This window comes from Pezoporus occidentalis, unplaced genomic scaffold, assembly GCF_034315485.1.
Source record: "Pezoporus occidentalis ecotype Australia unplaced genomic scaffold, CSIRO_AGI_Poc_V1 ctg177, whole genome shotgun sequence".
Taxonomy (NCBI): domain Eukaryota; kingdom Metazoa; phylum Chordata; class Aves; order Psittaciformes; family Psittacidae; genus Pezoporus; species Pezoporus occidentalis.
This window is the reverse complement of record NW_026913607.1, coordinates 350743-373453: the sequence shown is the minus strand read 5'-3', so window position 1 is coordinate 373453 and position 22711 is coordinate 350743. Positions and strand designations below refer to the sequence as shown.

At 46.8% G+C, this 22711-nt stretch overlaps 2 protein-coding genes and 1 long non-coding RNA gene across 9 annotated transcripts in view; 1 reads left to right on the top strand and 2 right to left on the bottom strand.

Moving 5' to 3' along the window:
- The first annotated feature begins 1926 nt into the window (after window positions 1-1926).
- LOC134161645 (zinc finger protein OZF-like) lies at window positions 1927-7996 on the top strand. The gene is made up of 3 exons (XM_062614687.1): window positions 1927-2053; window positions 5313-5399; window positions 5778-7996. Exons 1-3 carry the CDS (start codon window positions 1927-1929, stop codon window positions 6695-6697), a joined length of 1134 nt encoding a protein of 377 aa, XP_062470671.1. The 3' UTR covers window positions 6698-7996.
- Window positions 7997-13279: 5283 nt separating this feature from the next.
- Window positions 13280-22711, bottom strand: part of LOC134161619 (uncharacterized) — a 226094-nt gene continuing 216662 nt past the window's right edge. Inside the window, exon 2 of the long non-coding RNA XR_009964056.1 lies at window positions 13280-17979. This is a non-coding gene — a long non-coding RNA (uncharacterized LOC134161619). The remainder of the gene's footprint in view (window positions 17980-22711) is intronic.
- The window catches only part of ILDR2 (immunoglobulin like domain containing receptor 2), a 35850-nt gene continuing 33148 nt past the window's right edge, over window positions 20010-22711 (bottom strand). For 5 of the 7 annotated variants that reach the window (XM_062614640.1, XM_062614633.1, XM_062614638.1 and 2 more), the window contains 2 exons: window positions 21516-22260; window positions 20010-20770 (listed from right to left, as the gene is read on the bottom strand). In XM_062614640.1, coding sequence (XP_062470624.1) covers window positions 21531-22260 — 730 coding nt within the window. In that variant the 3' untranslated portion in view covers window positions 20010-20770; window positions 21516-21530. The remainder of the gene's footprint in view (window positions 20771-21515; window positions 22261-22711) is intronic. The other 2 variants (XM_062614635.1, XM_062614634.1) reach the window with 1 other exon arrangement.

Here is a 22711-nt window from a genome sequence, read left to right as displayed (position 1 = left end):
TGTTGCTTTGTGCATTTTTAAGATAGCCAAACCCTTTTCTGAAGATTTCTCCCAGTTTAGCAGCTTTCAACTACTGAATTCTCTGCAGGGTATTACATGCAGGTTAACTGCAATTACCCACATCTTGGTCACACAACCACAGAGATGCTGATTGGAAGAGGCTTCTGGAGTCCAGCCTCCTCCTCAGAGAATGACTATTGCAGCAGGTCACCCACGTCTTTGCCTCACCACTCTTCCAAAACCTGCAAGAATGGAGATCCAGCAACCAGGGTTACTTTCCTCTTTCAGTCTTCTGCATACATTTGTTCTTTGGTTGTGAACATACTGATCTTCAACCCACCACACTTCTAAGAAAATGCTGTCTGCTGTAGGCATGACAAGGACACAGCAAGATGCCTCTCAGTTGTACTGTTTCATAAACTGATGGAGCTCTGTCTTCCCCTTCATGCCCATCTTACTTTGTGGAAGACCATTTCTCCATCTGTCCACAGCCAGTGAAATTACAGACTGCCAATGTAATGAGCCCCTAGCAGTCATCAGTTCTCCAACAGAGTAAGTCTTTAATGCCAGTTGATACTTAAATCTTAACAAACAAAGCCTCAGCATCACACACCAAACCCCTTTCATTTCTCCTACTACAATTCCCATTCCCTTTAGGAGAGTCACTAAGGTTTCTGACTAATGCTAATCACTTGTGCCTTGCTAACAATGGCTTTAAGTGGAATCAGGTGGCTCTGAGAGTATTTTTCCACTTTTTTAGTAGGAAAGATTTCCAGATTCCTGGAAACCCACTCCTTTCTGTGCCCTCACTGGGTCCTCATCTCACAGCCAGCCTGTTTTGTACCACTGCTAAGTACATACTATGTTTGGGTGTTTTATCTCCTAGAAAGGCTGTGTAACTTATATTATCACCTTGGAGTAAGTGGTGGTGTGAAAAAACACCACCCAAAAAGGCAGTACATCTATCAGTTGGGACACAGGGGCCAAGCTGAAAAGCTGCTTGGGATCTGTGGCCTTGTGCAGCATTATCTGCTGTCTCCTCCCTGCGTCTGTAACCACACGGCTTCTCCATGTTCAAACCCACTCCCATCAGTCCCCTGGTAAGGTGGCAGGAAAACACAAATGTCACCATGACGAGAAAACAGTACACATCCAGGTCCCCCTACTGCATAGGGAGAACTTCTTTAACAACAGTGAGGGAAGAACTCATTTACACACCTGAGGTCCCGCATTTCCTACCATGTTTCATGAAAACACATGTACTCATCCACCTTCTTCCCTCCAGGTATGAATTACATGGAGAAATTAAGAACAGGCACCGTGTTGTAAAGCACCAGGTACATATCTTTCCCCTAGGGAAACTCTAAATGAGGCAGTAATTCCAAAACAAAGTGACTTCCTATCTCCTCTCCCATCTTGCACAGACAGCATGATGTCCTCACATGGACCTGCTCTGGGCCCCGTTCCTACCAAAGACAAGTCCTACACATCCCACTTCATCTGCTTTTCTTCTGCACTATAAGTTAACCTTGACAATGTGATGTCAAAGAACTTTACTGTAAATACAACAATTACAGGATGGTTTGGGTTGGAAGGAACCTTAAAAGATCAGTGAGTTCCAACCCCTGCCACAGGCAGGAACACCTTCACTAGACGACGTTGATTAAAACCCCCTCCAACCTGGCCACCTGATCAAAGTTAACCTAAATAGGGACCACAGAACAATTGTGTTCTTTGAAAACCCTGCGGTGGGCGAGAATCCACCTCTGGACAACAGTCTGCTGTGAGCTACTGGGTATCAGGCTTCGGAGCGGCTGTACCGGTGACTAGGCAAAGCCTCCTCCTGCCAGGTCTCACTTCCCCGGGCAAGCACGAGCGCGACATCCCGACGAGGGGCCCATAGCAGTGCAGCTCCCCCGCCCAGAGATGGACGCTGTCACGACGGCGCTGCAGCGCTTCGGCGGCATCGCTCGCCCCACCCAGGAAGCGCCCTTTGCCCGCGGAGCAGGAAGCCGCTACTGGCGCACGGCCTGGCGGGAGCGGGTGGCTGCAGGTAGGCACGGCGGGGCCAGGCCGGGTCTCCCGACACCCGCTGCGCTGGGGGACGGGGCGGCACCGGGGAGCTGGGATGGGGTGCCCCAGCCCACGCGGGGCTGTGCTGCGCAGCTCCTGGGGAGCCGGGCGTGAGGCCAGCGTCAGAGTCTTTGTCTTTGGCCCTGTGCAGGAAAGAGATACTCAAAAGAGAAGCAGAAATGCAGCTCGAAGAAGGGGAGGGCCGGCTAGCCCCTGTCTCGGTGGGCTCTGATGTAGCGGCCACCCTTGTCTGCTCACTTCCCTTACATGTTATGCAGCTCCCCCTCTCCATCCTCCTGCCCGCGAGCAAACGCTGGTCCCTCCCCATTTTCCACCCAGTGCTTCTTACGGTTATTACAGGAAGCTTTACACCCCTGCCACTGCCTTCTTCCCCCAAAACTACACCACACTTGCTCCCCACACACCGTTGGGGGTGCCCCAGCAGTGCAGCCCACGGAGGCCCTCCTCTGTCTGTGCTTCAGCACCCCTGGCTATACTCAGGGCTGAGCAGGCACAGGCAAGCACTGCAGGTTATGAGTACATCTGATGGTACAGGGAAGGGGGCTTTCATCAAACCCAAAAGAAACGCAGCTACATAAGTAACTGTTGTCTGTGATAATACCTTCACCTTTTGCTTTTTACCGCAAGAATTATCTATCCCAGATAATAGCTGGGAAGAGAAAGATCTGAACACCCTGTTCTGGATTGCAGGTTTCTGCTGTCATGCCTGGAGTGAGGATGCCTAGAGTGTGTAGCCACCAAGGGCACTGCAGGAGCATGAGAAGCTGAAAGTATGGAGATCTGCACTAGGATGAGTTCCATAACCTCCACAGCTTGGTACAGCCATGGGAGGAATGTAGAGCTGAGTGGTCACAAGAGAAAATAAGTAGCCAAGGTAAAGAACATAAATTGTAGGAGGCAGCTACAAAATCTAGATAATACTATTGCAGTACTAAAGCCAAGGCTGCTGGAACAGGACAGGGGATTTGCAGTTCTCTTTCTGGAGGCCTAAATCAGATACCCTTCTGATCCTGTTTTAGTAAAGCTATGGACGGTGCCTGCAGGAGTCCCACACACCCGCATACACAGATGTTCTTGCCATCTTGGTTCCCACATTCAAGCAGTAACACAGTATGCCCAGGGATATGCTCCTGCTAGTAAGGGATGGAATCCCTGAAAGAAGAACGTTCCCCTTGTTAATAAGGTTTGTCCCTTCCTTTCACAGGGACATGAGTCTGATCATGGGAAAGGACAAAACTTCCTTGCTCCAGACCAGCCTGTTAATTGTATTTGGGGTTATCTGCTTTCTGCTGAGCTGGTGTAGCAAACCTGAGCGTAGCAGCAACCCAAGCCAGGAAATCTTTCCAGGATCACAAAGGAATTATTCTTTCTACCTTGTCTGCTTGCTTAGATATTTCCTTGGATGGCAGCTGTTGGGCATTTGTTAGATGTTGAAATGCTGAGGGCTTTGGGCTCCCGAAGTTCAGGTTTGCTGACAGCTTTTGGAGGGAAGCTTTGCTCTTTGAGGTCAGCTGCCTGGAGGGAAAGTCTGTGTGTGGACATGCTTTTGACTCCTCCAGCTTTGGAGTGGGGCTGTCTTGGTATATATCACATAAGACAGCTTGGTCTGGCTTGTAGTGCCGGACTGTTGCAGCAAGGAGCCTCGAGAGTGGCAAAGTCCCAAGAGCTGTAGGGCTGCAGAAAGCAACCTCCCTTCATATATTGGCTTGGAACTGCTGGAAATGATCCATCTGCAGGGGTGGTCCACTTCAGCATTCAGCAGATGTTTACAGTAGGGACTTACTTAGATTGTTAACTTTTAGTAAGGTTTTAAGAAGGCCTTTCTTCTTTTGCTAAGGCTTCATTTTTGTGTGTCTGATTTACTATTTTTTTTTCGTTATGGTTCTGCAGTTCAAGATTGCAGTGTTTTTCTTCTCCTTGCTCCCCTTCTTTCTGTCCAGCTTTGCCCCATAGAATAAAAGACTTCAAGAGTGGTGGTTTTGTAATTGTAGGCATCCAAGGTCTCAAACTTCCCTTCATCTGAGTTCTCTCCTTGATTCTGGCACTATCTAATCCCTTATCACCCGCTACCTATTGTAAAGTAGCTGTTGGTGAAGGATGGAATGGTCCAGGAGCAGGTACCCATTCAGTCTGCAGTGTTGGTTTGCACCAGTGGCCATCTGTCCAGTTAGTCCATCCTGTTTGGAGCTCGACTAGCTGTCCAGAGATATCAGTTGTCCAGAGAGATTGGTAGCTTGAAGCAGTGTTCAGGGGGTGTACTTTTGCAGTGATGCAAACTAGTAAGAACCTATAAAGATTGAAAGGGGTGGGGGAAAGCAATGTCTTTAATGCTTTGAAAATATTCCCATAAGTGATTTCAGCTTTAGCCATGATGCCATCAGCCTCTGGTCCTAGATACACCCACATGGTATCCTTTCCCTGCCATCTTTGATTCCTGCTTCTTAATATAAAGTGACTGTTTTCTCTGTTCTTCTGCATTGTTTTTTTTCCTGCAGCAACTGCTAATGCCTGTCCTCTTGATACTAACTGCTGTTGCTTACTGTTTGTTTGGCTTTGGCCTTAAAATAGGAAATCCCGAAGGAAAAGTTCTCATCTTTGGTGCTGACAGTGTTTGTAAGAGCACCCTGCCCAACAGCTGCAACCATGACAGTTGCTGGAGCTCAGTAGGGATGCCAGGCTGGGAACCAACAGAATCCAGCTAGAGTAGACAAGAAATCATATTGCCATCATGTTTTGTTGGGTTTTGCTGCCTCAGCCTGAGAGTCTTGAAAGAGAAGAAAGAGATGAGATAGCAAGTAAGAAAATCAGGTTCTGGTGACTAAAGAAATTTAAAAATTTCCATTTAAAATAATCTTAGGAGAGTAATGAGTCTTTTGGCTGTCATTAAAGAACTGTAAGTGTGGCTTGGCTGGGTTTTGCTCATTGCTTACATTGGTATCTAGCATTGCAGTCAACCAATTCTGAGTCCAGCACGTCTGGTCTATGTCCTAATGCTTATGATAAGAGGAAACCTTGAGTCTCCTCTAAGGCAAGCCTCTAACTCCAGGTACCTCAGTAGTGTACAGAATGTCCATAAATGTTGTTGCTCAGTTGACTTCATTCTTTCAGGCAACCACTCTGCTTGCCCTCCATAATCAGCAGGGGCAGTAGATTTTAAGACACATGAAAAGCTCTTGCTGAATATTCAACTAAGATTACTTTTGTTTGCTTTTTGTAAGGATTCCTGGTTGCTGAGCCTGATGTAACTGCACAGATGGACCACGAAGAAGAACAAGATCCTGAGGCCTCAGAGGAGACACACATGGGTGAGGAATAAGTTAGATCAGATTATAAAGACAGAGCAAGCAAAATGCTTTCTGAATTGCTTCAGCAGCCATTTTATTTCATGCAGCTCATATTAAGACCTCTTTTCCCCTCAGGGCAGGCAGACAGCCTTTGACAGCCTGCTGTTAAGAGTATGTATAGGAAGGTGGAGTATTAGGAAGACAAAATGTGAAGATTTCTTGGGGGCAAGGAGACACCTGTAGCATAGCCTTTGGCTCTACTGTTTGTGGCACGTCAGTCTTCCTTTTACTGCTCCTCCTACATAGTGCAGATGAGGCTTCCTAGGGTAACAGCTTGCCCGTTCTCTGCTGTGCCACTCCCCACCAAGAATCACAGTTACAGTTATACTTTTCTTCCAGATGATGAGCTAGGTCCCCTTCCAGATCACCTTGCAAGCACAGATCTGCAGGATGTGTTGGCAGTGGGATCCAGGGGAGGAGAGGAACAGTTGGGAAACAGCCATGGAAGTCGGCATGATTCCGCAGGAGCTCAGCAAGGTGACTGTGAGGAAGAAGGGGTGACTAAGCTGCCTTCTTCTAATATCAGCCTGGTAAAAAAATGGGACAGAAGGACATCAGCAGCCTCACAGGGCACTCCTTGTGCAGGGCTACCCACCGTCCGCTCTGAGTGCGGCAAGGGCTTCAGTCGGAGCATCCATCTCATCCAGCACCAGCGAATGCACACTGGGGAGCGCCCCTTCCTGTGCAGGGAGTGTGGCAAGGGCTTCAGCCAGAGCTCCCATCTCATCCAGCACCAGCGGGTCCACACGGGCCAGAAACCCTACACCTGTGCTGAGTGTGGGAAGAGCTTCAGCCAGAGCTCTAACCTCCTTAAGCACCAGCGCATCCACACCGGGCTCAAGCCTTACATGTGCAGCGAGTGTGGCAAGATCTTCAGTGACAGCTCCACCTGCATCAAGCACCAGCGCATGCACACAGGTGAGCGGCCCTACAAGTGCCCAGCCTGTGGGAAAAGCTTCAGCCAACACTCCCATCTCCTTCAGCACCAGCGAACCCATGATGGCATTCGGCCTTACGCCTGTGGGCAGTGTGGCAAACATTTTGGGCAGAGCTCTGACCTCATTAACCACACTCGTACCCACACTGGTGAGAAGCCTTACAAATGCAGCCAGTGTGGCCGGGGCTTCAGTGGCAACTCCAACCTCATCAAGCATACCCGTATCCACACTGGGAAGCAGCCATACCACTGCACCCAGTGTGGGGAGAGCTTTCGTTTCCAGCCCCAGCTGGTGCGCCACCAGAAGCACCACACGGACTAGCTGGTGGAGTGGAGAAGGCTTTGTGGACCACAGGCAGCTACCTGGTGTTGGGAAGATGCACAGCTGCTCCCTGGACACTTCATATGGGACATGAGTTTTGTGGAAGGGAGCCGTCAGAGCCTTGTCCCCTTGTGTTCTGGGTAGCTCTGAGCACTGTCCAGGCACTTCAGCAGAGGGAGGCTGCTGCAAAACAAGCTATGTTCACTGTGATGCAGAGGTTGTTCTGAGCCCCTCTCTTGGGGATAGGGAGAGGAAAGGTGCTTATATGGTACGGTATATTCAAGGCCAGAGAAGAGAACATAGGACCGGTGTCTTTCTCTGTTATTTCTAGCAGGGAATGGTTTTTATCCCAGTAAAAAAGAGCTAAAATCTGTACCTGTTTGCTGTACAAGCTGCCTGGGTTTTACCACATGGTAAGGCCACAGCCTGGGATGATCACTCCCTTTAGAATCCGCATTTCTCACTTGTCAGTGGTCTTGGGTTTGGGTGACATTAGTACCTATTTATTTTAAAGTCCCACAAGACTGCTGCGTGCCTCAGCATACATGTGCTTTCTTGGGATGTCATCTATGGAGCAGTATTTTTGCTGGGTTGTATAGTTGTTACATTGACAGTTGCACAAATGACAGCTTACTCCTCAGTATTAATTAAGTAAATTAACATCCTTATGGGTATTTCTCTCAGATTCTTGTTTAGGTACTTTTGTGGGTGGCAGTTTATGAATGTTTTTTATAAGGCTCCTAAAAGTATTTAGGATTACTTTTTTGATTGTGGTGGTCTAATTGTCAGTTGATGAGCAGAAGAAGGATGACATTTGAAAAATAAGCTACGTCAAACTTTGATTTTATATTAAATGTTAAACATTTTTTCTTGCATAGAACTTTTTAACTCAAATGCCATGGTTTTGTGTTGTTACTGATTATGAGGAGGTAATTATGACACTGATTTCTAGAATTCAGGTGATATTTTTGCTAGTGGTTTCGACATTTTCAAATAATGACTTTCTAAGAAATCTAGGAAAGGCAGGATTCTGAGAAAGCAGAAGGAACTGACCTCTGAAGAGATCTTCACTTGGAGAATACTACTACTGGGAGTCTGTCCTTTAAAGAAATCCTCTCAGGCAACCGGTTGGTGTGGGGGAGGAGAGGGCTGGCAGTAATAACAAAGATGTTAACATATCTAGCATGGAAGAACTCAGTGTAATGAACGTGGCAGTGTACGCTGAAATGCCTGTTCCACCCACAGAGCCAAACAGAAGAAATTATAGTATGCTTTAGGCAAGAAAATGAAGTGATCAAATCTGTTGTAGAGTTCTTGTTTTTGGCATCCCCGATAGGCCTAATGCTAACAATGAGCTTTCACATGGAGGTGAGCTCCCAGATGGGGGATATCACTAAGGTCAAAGAGACCACCAGCTCAAAGAGCACAAGATTCCTTCAAGCAAGCTGTGAACAGAAGGAATGTGACTGGAATGACTGGCTGAGTAATGTGGATACATCCATATGTCCCTTAGCCACCAGCTGCTGTCACAGAGGGCACAGCTTCATGCTCCATTGGCAGTAGATCTGGTTTGTCATTTGCTCTCACTCTACTCCCACCTTCTCCCCTAGAGCCTGAATTAATACAACTGTGCTAAGTAACTGTTGACACAGCTGTGCTCTAGGTCAGATCTGTAAGATGGTCTACTTTTTTTAAATGGCAGGCTTTGGAGAGTTCATTTTAAGCTGCATTCATCCAATCTAGGCCACAGCCTCACAAGCAGCCCAGTAGACACATAGTTCTTGCAGGTCCTGGTGACCAGCATTGTGCAACTGGTCATCCTTCAGGAGCAATCAGACTTACTGAATGTGGGCTGTTGCAAATGATTTTACTATAGGATATAATATGCTAATATGTTTTGCAGAGCAGATGATCAGGGACTGAGCACCCAGGTTAAATCCCTGGGGCTTATATTATGCACTAGTGTAGGCATAACCTAAGGGTACCAGTCAGCTGAGTGAGATGGGCAATATTCATACACCATTTCTGTCTTGACATTTCACATGCTGAAGCACACCAGCGTGTCGCCCTTCACTTTGCTCCTGTGCATGAATTTAGTTCTTCTCTCCAGGCAGCTGTTATCCTTTTCTCCTCCAGGCTGTCACTACCAGCTGCTTCGCAAAAAACAGTGTCCTCCCTCATTAGCTTAAACAGTTTGCCCAATATTTTGACCATGGCTTCTTTCTGGTTTTCCCATGAATCGGTGTCATTGAAGTACTCAAACAGGACATCAGTTAAGATTGGGCTGCTTCTGAATAGATTTGCAATAGTCTGCAAGTAAAGGTGTGCCATATCCAGAAGTGGGTGGATCTTTCCAGAAATACTGGGGCACTACCCATTCTCTTCCTTTCAGAGGTCTTTGCAGTAGTACAAAACTCAGCTACTACTCTTCAAACACATTTTGAAATGCATGCTGCACATGCTTGAGCATTGAACTTTTAGACTTGGAATTATTTGAAATCCTTCAAAACCCCTTGTTTTTGGGGACTCTATAACTCCAGACTCAGTGATCTGATGATGAAAGTTGGGGCAGTTAGGAATTGTTTCAGCTACAATGCAGCATATTTGCTTAATTAAGAAGCATGTCTCATCAGGATGACAGGCTGTCCATGGAGACCTCCTGATTGTGGAGACCTGATTATTGAGCCTTGTGGCAGTAACTTGCCTTCTACAGCTGTTCATAAGAACCAGCCTAAGTTGCATATCACTGAAACTGGGCAGTGAAATTTTCCACTCAGGCACCAGACTGGTGAAAAGAAGGAAGCCTCAGATCTCTCCTGACAAGTGAAGATGAAAATTACTATATATAAATATATATTTCTATTATAAAAAAAAAAAACAAAAAACACAACAAAACACACCACCAACAACAAACAACATCTCACTCCCCCGGTGCTACCTGAAACATACCTTAGGTTCCAATTCTGTTACCCACACAAGTTCTGTTGCTGGTTGTCAGGTAAAGCCCTGTTTGTTGTGCGGGACCAGGTGCTCTCCTGGTCTCAGCAACTCAGTTCACCAGAGATAAAGGTTCCAAAGTGTGTCAGTGGGTTCTGGCTGCTGGACTGCACCGGGATGTGAGCGTGCAGTGACTTTTTTATTTGAATACTTTTACTTTCTCAGAAGTCCTGACCATTTGTCTATGCTGATAGTTTTAGCTGAAGGTGCTGGGGCTTCGAGTTCTGAAGAAAAATGTTCCAGGTACCAGGCCTGCATATCTTCTCTGCACACGTTTTGTGATAGCAGCTAAGTCCATGCATAACTATTTGTAGGACCTGCATTTTAGGCAGGTATGCCTCAAACTTTTACTGTGCTGGCTTACCCTTTCAAGTCTAAGATTGCCAAAAACTTGAAAAAGAGATGCAGGAAGAGCTTACATACCTAAGGTAGCCTCCATTTTAGCAACCTCACCCTTCTTGCAGAATCTTACTGACCTGAAGATGAGAGAGGGGTTCCAGTTCTCCTTATTGGTAACACTGGGAAGAATGCTGCTCCCCACAGCCAGCAGCTCCAAGCTGCGCTGGGCTATGCCCTTCCCAACAGAGTGCAATCCCACAGTGTCGTCAGACTCGGGGCAGTTCTCCTTTGGCTGACTTGCTTTAAATCCACATCCTCCAGTTGGAGGTCTACCTGTACGGACAAGTGTCTTTTCTGTGACTGTACATAAATTTATGATGACACATAGATGCAGTAGTCCTCACATAGAACACGGCAGTGTATCTATAAGAGAGAAAGCTTTCAGCTTACTATGCTAAAGTTTTAACTGATCTGCACCTTACAGTATGTTAAAGTCCCTGCCAAAACTTGCAGTTCCAGGGTGAGCAGGACTGAGGCCTGTAGAAGGATGCATTCTGGCTTTGCCAGGAAGCAGAGAACTTTAAATAAATTAATAATTTAGCAGGCTATTGAGTGTAAAATGCATCCAGTTTGAGCTGAAACTCCCACCACCCTGGAGTACCTATTCAGAGACAAGTGTGCTGACTAATCTGCTTCTCAAAGAGAAAATGTGATATCCGGGACACAAAAATCACCAATTCTAAAGGGCCTGATGCAAACATACTTGAAGTATAACCAGAAAGGATTTCTATCCACAGTGAGGACTAACTGAAAGCACTACACCTCCTGCAATAAGTGGTCCTGTGCCACTTCAGGCAATTTTTTTCAGCCTCCTTTCTCTAATTCAGAAATTACAGACCTGTATCTATAGCCAAGAGCTTTGGGCCAACTGGTCTGGACACAGAATAGCCTTACCTGTAACGAGAGGCAACCAAAAATTATTGTGGGAGCTGAGGGGCACCTGCGGCTTCTACCTTGCTAGCATAAACATTTCCCCAACCAGAAGCGACTTCCCAGAGAGCTGTGTGTCCACCCAGTATTTCTGATGTCATGTCTTCCCACACCCATTTGACTTCAAGTTATGGGCACCCTTCCTTCTTCTTGTACGTTTGGAGATTTCTTCACTGTGGAGGGAGTTGTGGGAAGGAGAAGGAATGAAGAGGCCGAAAGAGACACTGAGTGCCATCACACATGGGAAGAAAAGGATTAAGCATAAAATCACAGAACAGTTTGGGTTGGAAGGGACCTTGAATATAACCTAGTTTCAACTAGACCAGATTGCTCCAAGCCCCATCCAACCTGGCCTTGAACACAGCCGGGGATGGGGCAGCCGCAGTTGTCTGGGCAACCTGTGCCACTGCCTCACCACCCTCGCAGGGAAGGATTCCTTCCTAATGTCTGATCTAAATCTCCCCTCTTTCAGTTTAAAGCCATTCCCCCTTCTCCTGTCACTACATGCTGTTGTAAAAAGCCCCTCTCCAGATTTCATGTAGGCCCCTTTAGGTACTGGAAAGGCTGCGATAAGGTCTCCTCAGAGCCTTCTCTTCTTCAGGCTGAACAAGCCCAGCTCTCTCAACCTATCTTCACAAGGGACGTGTTCCAGCCCTCTGGCCATCTCCATGGCCTTCCTCACTTGAGCAGGTCCACATCTCTCTTGTGTTGTGGGCCTCAGAGCTGAACACAGTACTGCAGGTGCAGTCTCTAAAGAGCAGAGTAGAGGGGCAGGATCATCTCCAACCTGCTGGTCATGCTTCTTCTGATGCAGCCCAGGACATGATTGGCTTTCTAGGCTGTGAGCACACATTGAAGCTGGCTCATGTTCAGTTTCTCTTTAACCAACAGCCCCAAGTCCTTCTCCGCAGGGCTGCTCTGAATCTCTTCTCTGCCCAACCTGTAGCTGTGCCTGGGATTGCTCCGACCCAGGTGTAGGACCTTGCACTTGGCATGGTTAAACTTTATGAGGTTGGCATCAGCCCACCTCACAAGCGTATCAAGGTCCCTCTGGATGGCATTCCTTCCCTCCAGGGTATCAACCGAACCACACAGCTTGGTGTCATCGTCAAACTTGCTGAGGGCGCACTCAATCCCACTGTCCATGTCAGCGACAAAGATGTTGAACAAAACCGGTCCCAACACCATTGACAGTTTGCACTGGACGTTGAGCTGTTCACAATTAACAATTTTCAGACCCGGCTGTTACAGATCCTACACACACTCCATTCGGCCGTTGCGCACCGCGCGGCACATGGCTGGTCGCCAGGGGGCGCAGAGCCACAACCTGCGGTGGGGCTGTTGAAGCCCCTCAGCGGTGGGGACCGGCTGAGCTCGGGCGTTCCTGTGGGGAAGCTGGCAGAGGTTCCCCAATCCTCTCGTCAGCACCTAAGGGCACGGGGGTATCGTTTTGAGTTACGGTGGGCTTTCTCTCGTTAACGTTCGTGTCTGGATCCATATTTACTACGGGTATAAAGCTAAGGCAATAGTTCAGTGCATAGCCAGAACATTCGAGTAAGTTCTGATGCATCCCTGAGGAGTTCGGAGCAGGGCTGAGCTCGCTGGGGCTTGACCACTATTCCTGTAGGAAACAGGTGACCCTGCGTTGCTTCCCTTTCCACAGGGAGGAAGCTGAGGAGCCAAGGCATGATGCGTCCTGGGAAACAGAGTGGGGAGCTGCCTGTGGCTCTTCTGTGCCTGGCTGGATAACACCTGGCAAATACGGGTTTAAACATGTAAATGCCTGTCAGATTACGTCTGCAAACAGTGTGAGAGCCCACGTGTTATTTATAACATGGAGATAGGATCTAAATGAAGTTGCTTATGAGAGACGAAAAACATTGGTCCAGAGCTCAGCAGACATAAGGATGAAAGGATCAGACTGCCAAAAGGAAGGAACATGTCTGTAGGAAAAGACTGTTTCCCAATAAAATCCACAAGGAAAAAGTTTTTAGGTCTTCAAAATCAGTTTATCCTTTCTGTGAAGTAGTGTGGCTCCATGGAGTACTTACAGAGGTTTGTTGTATGAAAGGAGGCTGGGCAGAACATGCTTGAATATGTTACCCTGTGAGCTTGGTATGAAATTCATGCAGGGGTCTGCTGCTCCACTAGAAAATGTTTGGTTTATCATACATTAATCAAAAAAGGGTTGAAAACCACTCATTTCTTAGCAAAAAGTGGACAAATTATTTGCCTGCAGGGTAATAAAAAGGCAGATTGGCAGTAGTTTTCCTGCTTTTATTCTCCATGGTGACATCTCAAAAACAACAACTTTGAAACTCCAAGCATGGCAAATGTATAATGCCTGGTAATAGGGTTTGAGGATGTGTCCCGAAAAGGTATAAAAGTGTTGTATTTTCATTATACAGGGTATTTTTATGTCCTCCTCCCTCCCCCTTGAAAATAATTCATTACAGGAGAGAAGGACAATCTAAAATAACTAAGTACAGCAAAGAAAACTACTCACTGCATAACGGGTGGAAATGACTGTTGCAGGTAAGCAACAGCAGCAGGAAAAAGAACCCCAGAGCTCACTGATAAACAGCAACAGGACTATACCCTGGGCCAGGGCTTTCAAACAGGGTCTATGAAAAGGTAGCAGCAGTGGAAACCACACTCCCAGCTCAACTCTCCGGGCTGTGTGGCTTGTACAAACAGAACTGAAGGTGACCCTGTTGGGATGCACCATCAAGGACAGCATTGGTGCTCTGCAGACAGCCTGGGTCAGGAGTGCATGATAAGCTTCTTTCACCTCCAAATTAATTTTGGTGCTTGGGGCACAGAGGATGCATTGTTCTCAAAAGCAGTAGAGGTTTTGCAGAATAAAAGATGTATTTTTTTCTATATGAAGTGAGCATAGGTGTGGTAGAGATAGATGGTGGATAATGCCACCACCAGGCATTAGATTAAAACCTTGCCATTTCATTGAACTGAATGATGCTTCTCAAATGAGCTTGTCAACTTTTGGTGTATACTTTCAAACTCAAATGTAACTAATAGCATCCTGGCATTCCATGTGCTTTCTTTCTATGACTCATGAAATGCTGCTTCTCTCTGCTGCTGCTCTCACCAAGAATGAAAACTGAATGCATTTGCTCCTGTTGTTTGCACTTCAGAGCTCTGACTGCAGCAGCCCTAGGCTTGAAAACAATACTTAATTGTTTTGAAATTAGTTCAGCTTTAATTTTGAAAATGTTTCCAGTAACACCCCCATTGGGCTTCAGAGACTATCCAGAAGGGGGGTCATTTTATTTTTTCTCTAATTTCTGCTTTTATAGGGGGTAAAAATGTCTTTTTACAAAATACCACTCACTCTGCATCTGAATTGCCCAGAACCCCTGCGTGCAACACTGAAGGTTAATTGGCAACAGCCAAGGAGAACAGGTGGATGGAGAGGGATTACAAGCATGACAAAAAACGACAGGCAGAAAGGAAGGGGAAAGTCTTTCCTGTCAAAGGCCTCTATGCAGGCAGGTGTGGATGTCAAAAAGCAACTATAAAGGTCACAAGAGAATTCATATGGGAATCATGGCAGATGCGTTCCTTTAGTATTAGCTAACTTTATTCTTAAGATTTTTACTTTTCTAATGCTGGTAATCCAGCTGGCATTCTTAAGATCATATCAAAATGATAGCTTTGTCACCTTATGTAATGGATCTCTCTTCTGATCTTGCAGGCAATGGGAAAGGGACTTTAGGAGCCCCAAGTGACAATGAAGGTGGTTCCAATGTCACAGCTGCTGTACAAAGCAGGAATGGCCAGTACAACACAATGGAGATGCTGTATCACAGAGTTTTCCGGAGTGTCACATGGTCACATCTGCAGTACACAGCTTATTGAAAGGTTTCTTTGCCCCTCAACCCATTCAAGAAGTGAGCTAAAGCCCCTTTAGCTTCTCCATGTGTCCCAAACCCTGTACCTAGCAACACAGAACAAATCCTCACCCACATCTTTGTGTGAAAGCTCCCTGAAGAAACATAGCTCCAAGCAGTTTCTCAGCAAAACAATCTCCATGACATTAAAGCAATTTTCAGAATAGCCAGAGCATGATAAACACTGTGGTGTTGTGTTTATCTACCTGTAACAGGCTGTGGCAAGGTCTGGCTTCCAAAATGTTACTTGATGGCTCCATCTCAGGGTTCTGTATTTGTACAGACACAAAGGCTGGAGGCTGTCCTGCCTCTCTCTTCAGTCAGGGAAGCAGCTTTGGGAGGGACCTTGGTGCAAAAGAGACAGGAGTCCTTTTCAACCATGTGGAGAGTAGGCAGTTATTTTGCTCAAGATAACCTGGAACTGTAGGAGAAAACTGGCAACTTGACCAAACAGAGCTCTTCTGTGCAGCACCAGATCACTCTGTTGGCAGAGGAAGCTGGTCACAGCCCAGTGGTGGTATCATGTGTGGTTACCCATACTGAAATCCCCTGAAGAAAAATGCTCCAAGAATGGCCCTTCTCTCCTCCCTGCAAAGGCCAGTTACAAGGCTTGATACTTTCTTTGCTACTCCCTCCCACAAGTTTCTCTGGCCAGTTTTAGGTAGCTCTAGTGAGGATCAGCATATGAAAACCTCTTTGGTGATTGCAAAACCATTTATCTTACGTTACAGGTGAACTGGTATTGCCCATTTAGAAGGGGGTGGTTGTAAAAGGTCAGGAAATGGGTGTGCAACTGCTGATCCATGGGCAACGGGCACCCAAAGTCACAATCCAGACTGAAAACCCCAATTCAATGAGCTACAATGGGAGATCCAGACATCAAGGCAGGAGCCCAGGGAATTTTGGCGCCCACTGCTGCCAGGGGGGAAGGGGAGGTGGCCCTCACTGACCTAATTGTTCTAACGAAGGCTGGGACGCTTACAGTTTCAGTCATCTATGACATTTGTATGCCAGCACAAGGGCCTGAATAATTCTGGCTGGCTGTCTCAGATAATAGATGCTGCAGTTTCTCAACATTTTGAAGGATTCATAGTTTTGTCAATTTTCCACTGAAGCCACACACTGGAATTTTTACAATGTACTTCAAAGGAATAATGGGATTGCTGGGGAGTCATTACTATCGGTATTTATCTTCCCATTCTGTTATGTCAAAACTTTTTCAGTAGGCCAGATCCTGCTTTTGACAGCACAGCCAAACTTCAGGCTGATGCTTCATCCTGCTGTTGCTCTAAGGGCTCTTTTTTTTTCTTCTTTACGGGATTCACTCATCATCTCAGTTGTCTTAGTAGCAAGTCACTGTTGCGATGCTTCATTTTAAGGCCACAAAACCATTTATGTCCTTGACATGACCCAGGCACCCATATCCTGTATAAAAAGGGGTTTGATTTTAGGCCAGCAATAAAAATTTATCACTGGAAAATTTATCATTTGAGTCCCCATAATAACCAGGCTCATTATCTTCCAGGGCCAGCACTATTGCAGATGTTCTGAACCGTATGGCATAGGCACAAACCATCACTTCTTGTCTGAAACAAGAGGCTCTTCTCAGGCTCTCTGTCAGCCTCTGGCCCTCTGGCTCCCCTCTGCTGCAAGTCACACAGCTCATTAGGGTTGCATAGGTATAGAGGTGGAAGCCCCGCTCTGCCTCAGCTTTTTTATTTGGTCCATTCAGTGCTGCTGCAGATGCACTTCTAATGAGAAAAATAGATGGCCTGAGGAGACACTATCAGTAACTGAAAAGTCCTTCAGATTTGCAGAGATAAGAAATCCGTGATGTTAGAGCAAGGTGCAGCCAACTAATAGGTGCTGCCCACATCTGACTTCAGGGAATTAAGACCTCGTTTTTTTTCTGAGGCTGAAATTTTTACCACCTAGTAAAACTCATCACAAAATCTTCAATACTTTTCCATGTACTTGGATTTAAAGGAAATGGCAGAAAATTCTTATGAACACTTGGTTCTACAACTAAAATAGTTTTCTGAGGAGAATTAGCTTGCCAACAACTTATTTATAAGCTAAATACATAAATGGCCACTTCTAAAGCATAGTGTACACAATGTCCTAAAGTACCAGCACTGAGCAAATAAAACTGATTCAAAAAACTGAGAAAGCTTGTATTTTTAATACACACAACTCATTCCTGAGGGCTTGATCAAATAAACTACAGTGACTGAGATAAGGGACAGACATAACTGACATGAGGAGATTGTGACGCTCTGGATTTCAGTGTGATTTAAAAGACACAGGTATTTAGAGACTGCTACATCACCATTCTGGCCCCTGACTGACAGAGTCATTGTTGCAGATGCACTTTCAAATTTCTGTGTAAAATGTCTCCTGGGTCTGCTGGATGTCTGATGGAAAAGATAGCACGCTAAGCTCCTTTGAAATTCATGGCATAGGGTTCCCAAGGTTTTCAGACTAAAAAAAACACAATTATTTCTTGCTGCTAGTATCATCATATGTCTGGGATGAAGTGTTTAATTTAATATAATATAGTGTGTAGTGTAGCCCTGTAGGCTTCTCAAGGCCATGGAGACCTCAGATGGCAACCACTTCTTTTTAACTGTGCTGACATTCTCCTAGGAACATGTATCAAAGATGAGAAAAGATGAAATACTTAAAATTTAGTCTCTCCAGACAAAATACAAATAGATATATCTGGCATGTACTGGCAAATGTAGCTGCTAAGCCATTCCCAGGCGGTCAGGCCCACAGTGCCTGGAAAAAGGAAAAACTTCACACCCATTTTTAAAAAGGACAGAAAGGAGGACCCTGGAATCTACAGACTGATCAGCTTCACCTCTACGTCCAGTACAATCATAGAACAGATCCTCCTGGAAGCTATGTCAAGGCATGTGGGTGGCAGGGAGGCAATCAGAGACAGTCCTTCACAAAGGACAAATAGTGCCCGACTATCTGGAGGCCTTCTACAATGGAGTGACTGCAATGGTGGATAAGGAAAGAACAACTGATGTCATCTAGCTTGACTTCTGGCACAGTCCCATACAATATCCTTGTCTGTAAACTGGAGAAAGATGGGTTTGATGAATGGATTATTTGATGGATTAGGAATTGGCTGAATGGCTACACCCTGAGAGTTGCAGTCAACAGCAAGGTCCCTCAAGGGTGACCTGTATTAAGACCGGTACTGTTCAGTCTCTGTTAATGACTGACAGTGGAGCCAAGTGCACCCTCAGCAAGTCTACAAGTGACACCCCACTGAGCAGTGCAGCTGATTCACTGCAGGGAAGGGATACCATTCAGAGGAAGCCTGACAGCCTTGAGGAATGAGCCCATGTGAACCTCATGAGGTTCAACAAAGACAAGTGCAATAGCCTGCAACTCAGTCAGGGCAACCCCCTATATCAATGCAGTCTGGGGGATGAAGGGATTGAGAGGAGCACTATGGAGAAGGACTTGTGGGTACCAGTGGATGAAAATTGGACATGAACCAGCAATATAGTTTAGATTGGATATAAGAAGGAAATTCTTTCCTGTTAGGGTGGTGAGGCACTGGAATAGGTTGCCCAGCGAGGTTGTGAATGCTCCATCCCTGGCAGTTTTCAAGACCAGGTTGGATGAGGCCTTGGGTGATATGGTTTAGTGTGAGGTGTCTCTGCCCATGGCAGGGGATTTGGAACTTGATGATCTTAAGGTCCTTTCCATCCCTAACTATTCTATGATTCTATGAATATGCACTTGCAGCCCAGAAAGTCAACCATGTCCTGGGCTGCATCAAAAGGACTGTGACCACCAGGCAGAGGGAGGTGAATTGCCCCTTCTACTCTGCTCTTGTGAGACCCCACCTGCAGTACTGTGTGCAGTTCTGGTGTCCTCAACATAAGGCAGACATGGACATGCCTGAGCAGGTCAGAGGACACAAATCAATCAGAGGGCTGGAGCACCTCTCCTATGGAGACAGGAGTTGGGTTTGTTGAGAGAGTTGGGCTTGTTCAGCCTGGAGAGAAGGCAGCTCTGGGGAGACCATACAGCAGCTATCTATATTTAGAGAGGACTTCTAGTCCTGTGGCCTGCAAGTCCCAGGACTAGGATTTCCAAAATTACAGTCATCACTGTAATTGGATGCACAATTACATCACTGTAACTGGATGTAAAGAGGAGCACAGGACAAGCGAGCCAGTTTTTCATCACGAAGACTGCACTGTCATCAACTCTATGAAGATTAGTCTTCCTTTCCCTTGACTGTCCCTGGTGAACTGATCTGGCAACAGAGTAATACAGGAATTAATAGAGAATTGCGGTGATGTTAGTAAATCTTGTGTTCAAACCAGTGTTGCCAGAATGAGCACCTGAGGCCAGACAGCTCGCCAGATTTCCACAGTAAGAACAGAAATGGCATTTCGTAGGCTGACAATGTCTGTAACACAGTAGGGCACTAAGTTGTTTCTAGCTATAACAGGGATCAAGATACTGGACCTTAAAATATTCCCATCATCTTCCTTCACGTTACGGTGTCAGCAGCTAAAAATTAATGAAATGGCTGCAGTATACAGAATGTAAATCAGAACTTCAGGCTTCCAGTTTGAAGTACTTCACTTTGAAATTAAGCTGTTCCTGAGACAACAGCCACTAACATCTCAGTCACAACTGAGGTAAATGAAATGGCTGTAAGTGAAAAAGGTGACTTTTAAAGCTTGTGTTCATCCACAGTGTTAGTTCTTTTTTCATTGGTGTTACTACTCTTTTCAGTGTCTGGGAACAATGACCAGAAAAGAGTAATACTGGTAGGACAGAATGGAGACAGCTGCCCTCTGAGACTTTCTCCTTTTAGCTTCTCTAAAACAAAAAGGCCCTTTAAAACAAAAGCTTGCTATGCAGAGATGTCTGGTGGTGCTGGAAGCAGAATGCCAGCAAGGCTGGAGCACTACTTATGGTATGGTGGAGTAGATACTCTAGCTTGAAGCTTTACAGGTCATAGCTTGACTGCAAAGAAATGTAACAGTATCAAAACAAAACAAAGTTGGGGGTGGGGGGGAAAACACATCATGCTCTCACAATAAAAGCTACTTTGATCCACTTTCAAAATAATACATCAATCTCACCTGTAACTTTCATCACACAATGAACAGAACTAAATATATTGAACTAACCAGCCCATAATTGTCTCTCTATCTGTTCAGCCCTTGCCAAAGTAACATCTCACCAGTCCTTTTCTATGGTGTCTGGAAGGATGTACATTTTCTTTCACGATATAGACAAGCTGGAGGCGGCCTGCAGCTGTAAGAACAAAGCTTCCTCCCGGCATAGGGATGATACAGAAAAGGCTCCAACTGCAAATATGGAGACAACTTTGATCCAAACAGAGAACTGAGGAGACAGAGAGAGCAAGAGCTAAGCGCAAAGGCTTCTCTCTGCACACAGGACAGGGCAAGAGGCACACGGGCAGCCTCACTTGTAGTTCAGGGCTGCAGGGACAGTGGGGATGTGGCTGCCTTCCAGCACAAAATGGAGCGCACTGGAAAACACGGTGCCAAAGACAGCCCTGGCCTCGTATCCCTGGCAGACTCACAGAGCCTCTGAGACCGAGTACTGTTCATCGGAGTCTGTCTCTTGTGAAAGCCTCTACTCCCCTGATGAGACAAACAATAGAAACAGAGTCCATGGCCAATGGCTGCACAGGTTCACGGGAGGCTTGTCTTGCTTGCTGCTCTCTCTCTTTTCCATTGCAGTCACCTCATAGTATCCAGCCCATCAACATGACATGTCCACAACAACTTCAAACCACAAGGGACATCCTTGTTGGGAAATCGTTCTGAGAGGAAAAACAGAAGATTAAAGTCAGCAGGAAAGCACCCATGGAACACAAAGAGACAGACGTAGCTTTGACAGAGACACAACAAAAGAGCAACAGCTTTGTCCTCTCACACCCCTTTCCTCTCTCACACGTCACTTAAGCTGAGGCCTAACAGCCAAGCTGCTCTGGCCACAAGGTCTCACTCATGGAGCAAACTTTGGGCAGCTCCCCTTCCCCAAAACCCACGAACTCATCAGTCCTCACTAGCATGGGCTATGGCAAGATATCCTGCTGGTATCCTGAGCAAGGAACACCTTCTGCAAGCATGGCCCCTACGTGTGTCCATGGGTATGCACCCACAGGAGTCTGCCATCTCACCCCTTTCAGAAAGATGAGGTCTCTTACACCATGCCTTGCTATTAGCCCTGTCCCAGTCCAAAACAACAGAGGCTCTCAACTCTTCCTTAATAAGGATCAAGGCCAAAGCAATGCCCTGTGATTTCTGTAAACCCCAGGTAAGTCCCCTTCCTTACCATGATTCTCCTGAACACTAGATGAACTCCAACTTCCTTGGATCACCAGGCCTTAGATGCCAAAAACATCCCTTAGCTCCCCATACCCAGGCAGTCTGGCTCTCCCCTCCATCATGAAGTCCTGTGTAGGGCTCCTACACCCCCAGTGACAGCCCGCTTCCCACAGTGACGCCCCTCAACTGGGATTCCCCACACTCAGACTACAGAACCCCTTGCCCATAAACTCCTGCCTGGTGGCTCCCTGCTCAGCCTATTTGGATCATGAGCACCAGACACGGCCTCACTGTTTTCTTGGGGTCCTTCTTCCTCTTCTTGTCAGAGGCGTTGAGGTAGGCCTGCTCCCTGGCCCTATACGAAGGGCCTCGGCTCAGCTCCCTCTCACTGTATGGGGGCAGGGTGTCCTCCTCATCCTCCTGCTCAGGCGATGATGGCGGCTGCTGTGGCTGCTGCTGCGATTTCTCAGCTTTGTAGGTAGAGGGTGGTGACCAGGCATAGTATGTTCCCCCTCCTCTCTGGCTGGGCTGCGAGCTCAGCTTCGAGGGAGTTTCACTATGGTCACCGCTCTCATCGTGGCTCCGAGATTTCCTCTCCAACACACTGCTGAGGTAGGAGTGATCATATTTCTGGCTCCCTCCAGGCGTCCGGCTCACCAGCCTGGGCAGGTGCTTCTCCTCATGGGCCCGTCTCCGGGGTGGGCTGTATGACCAGCCCTGATCCGAGTCTGTCAGCAGCTCCCGGTTCCCTCTGTTGCGCTTGGTGTAGTACTCTTCAACGGAGCCATCCTGGTGGGGCATCCCTCCGCTGCGGCCGCCATGCGACTCCGAGCGCTCGAAGCGCCGTGTTTCCTGGCTGTCTGCTCGCCGCATCCTCTGGCTGTAGGACTCTGCAAAGGCTGCCAGCTCGTCCATGGAGACAGCCGGCACTCCCACAGAGAAACTCTTACGGGACAACATCTCAGACTTGGATCTCTGCTGGCTGGAGGAGGGAAGAGATAGTGTTAGAGGGTAGGATTCAGCTGCGCTCATCTCATCAGCTGCCTTCACAGGCAATGGAGAGAAACAGGCGTTCATGGAGCATGAATCATCTGACCTGTTTTCATCATCTTCCGCAGGGAGAGATGCATCACATCCTCAAAATCCCTGCTTCTCTCTGCTGACTGTCAAAGCAGCTTGGTGCGGATAGCTTGGACTGTGCATGTCTAATGTTACCCAAGATTAACCCTAGAGAGCACCTCCTTGTCCTCCAATATGTAGGGCTAGACTTGTTTCTCCTTGGCCGAAAAGCTTGTAGGTGTATGTCCTGCTGCAAAAACCCAAGAGCCCCACTACAGAAGCTCACAGCAGAGTGATTTTGAAGCAGGTTTAAAGAAACCAAACTAGCAAAATAGTCCAGTACTTAGGGAAGGAAATCCCTGATGCTTTGTTCA

What these genes read in the sequence shown, in the direction of transcription:
- LOC134161645 (XM_062614687.1), top strand. Translation starts at nt 1,927, where the DNA reads ATGGACGCTGTCACGACGGCGCTGCAGCGCTTCGGCGGCATCGCTCGC. An exon ending in GCGGGAGCGGGTGGCTGCAG is followed by an intron (nt 2,054 to 5,312) that starts GTAGGCACGGCG and finishes GCTTTTTGTAAG; the next exon opens with GATTCCTGGTTGCTGAGCCT. An exon ending in CTCAGAGGAGACACACATGG is followed by an intron (nt 5,400 to 5,777) that starts GTGAGGAATAAG and finishes CTTTTCTTCCAG; the next exon opens with ATGATGAGCTAGGTCCCCTT.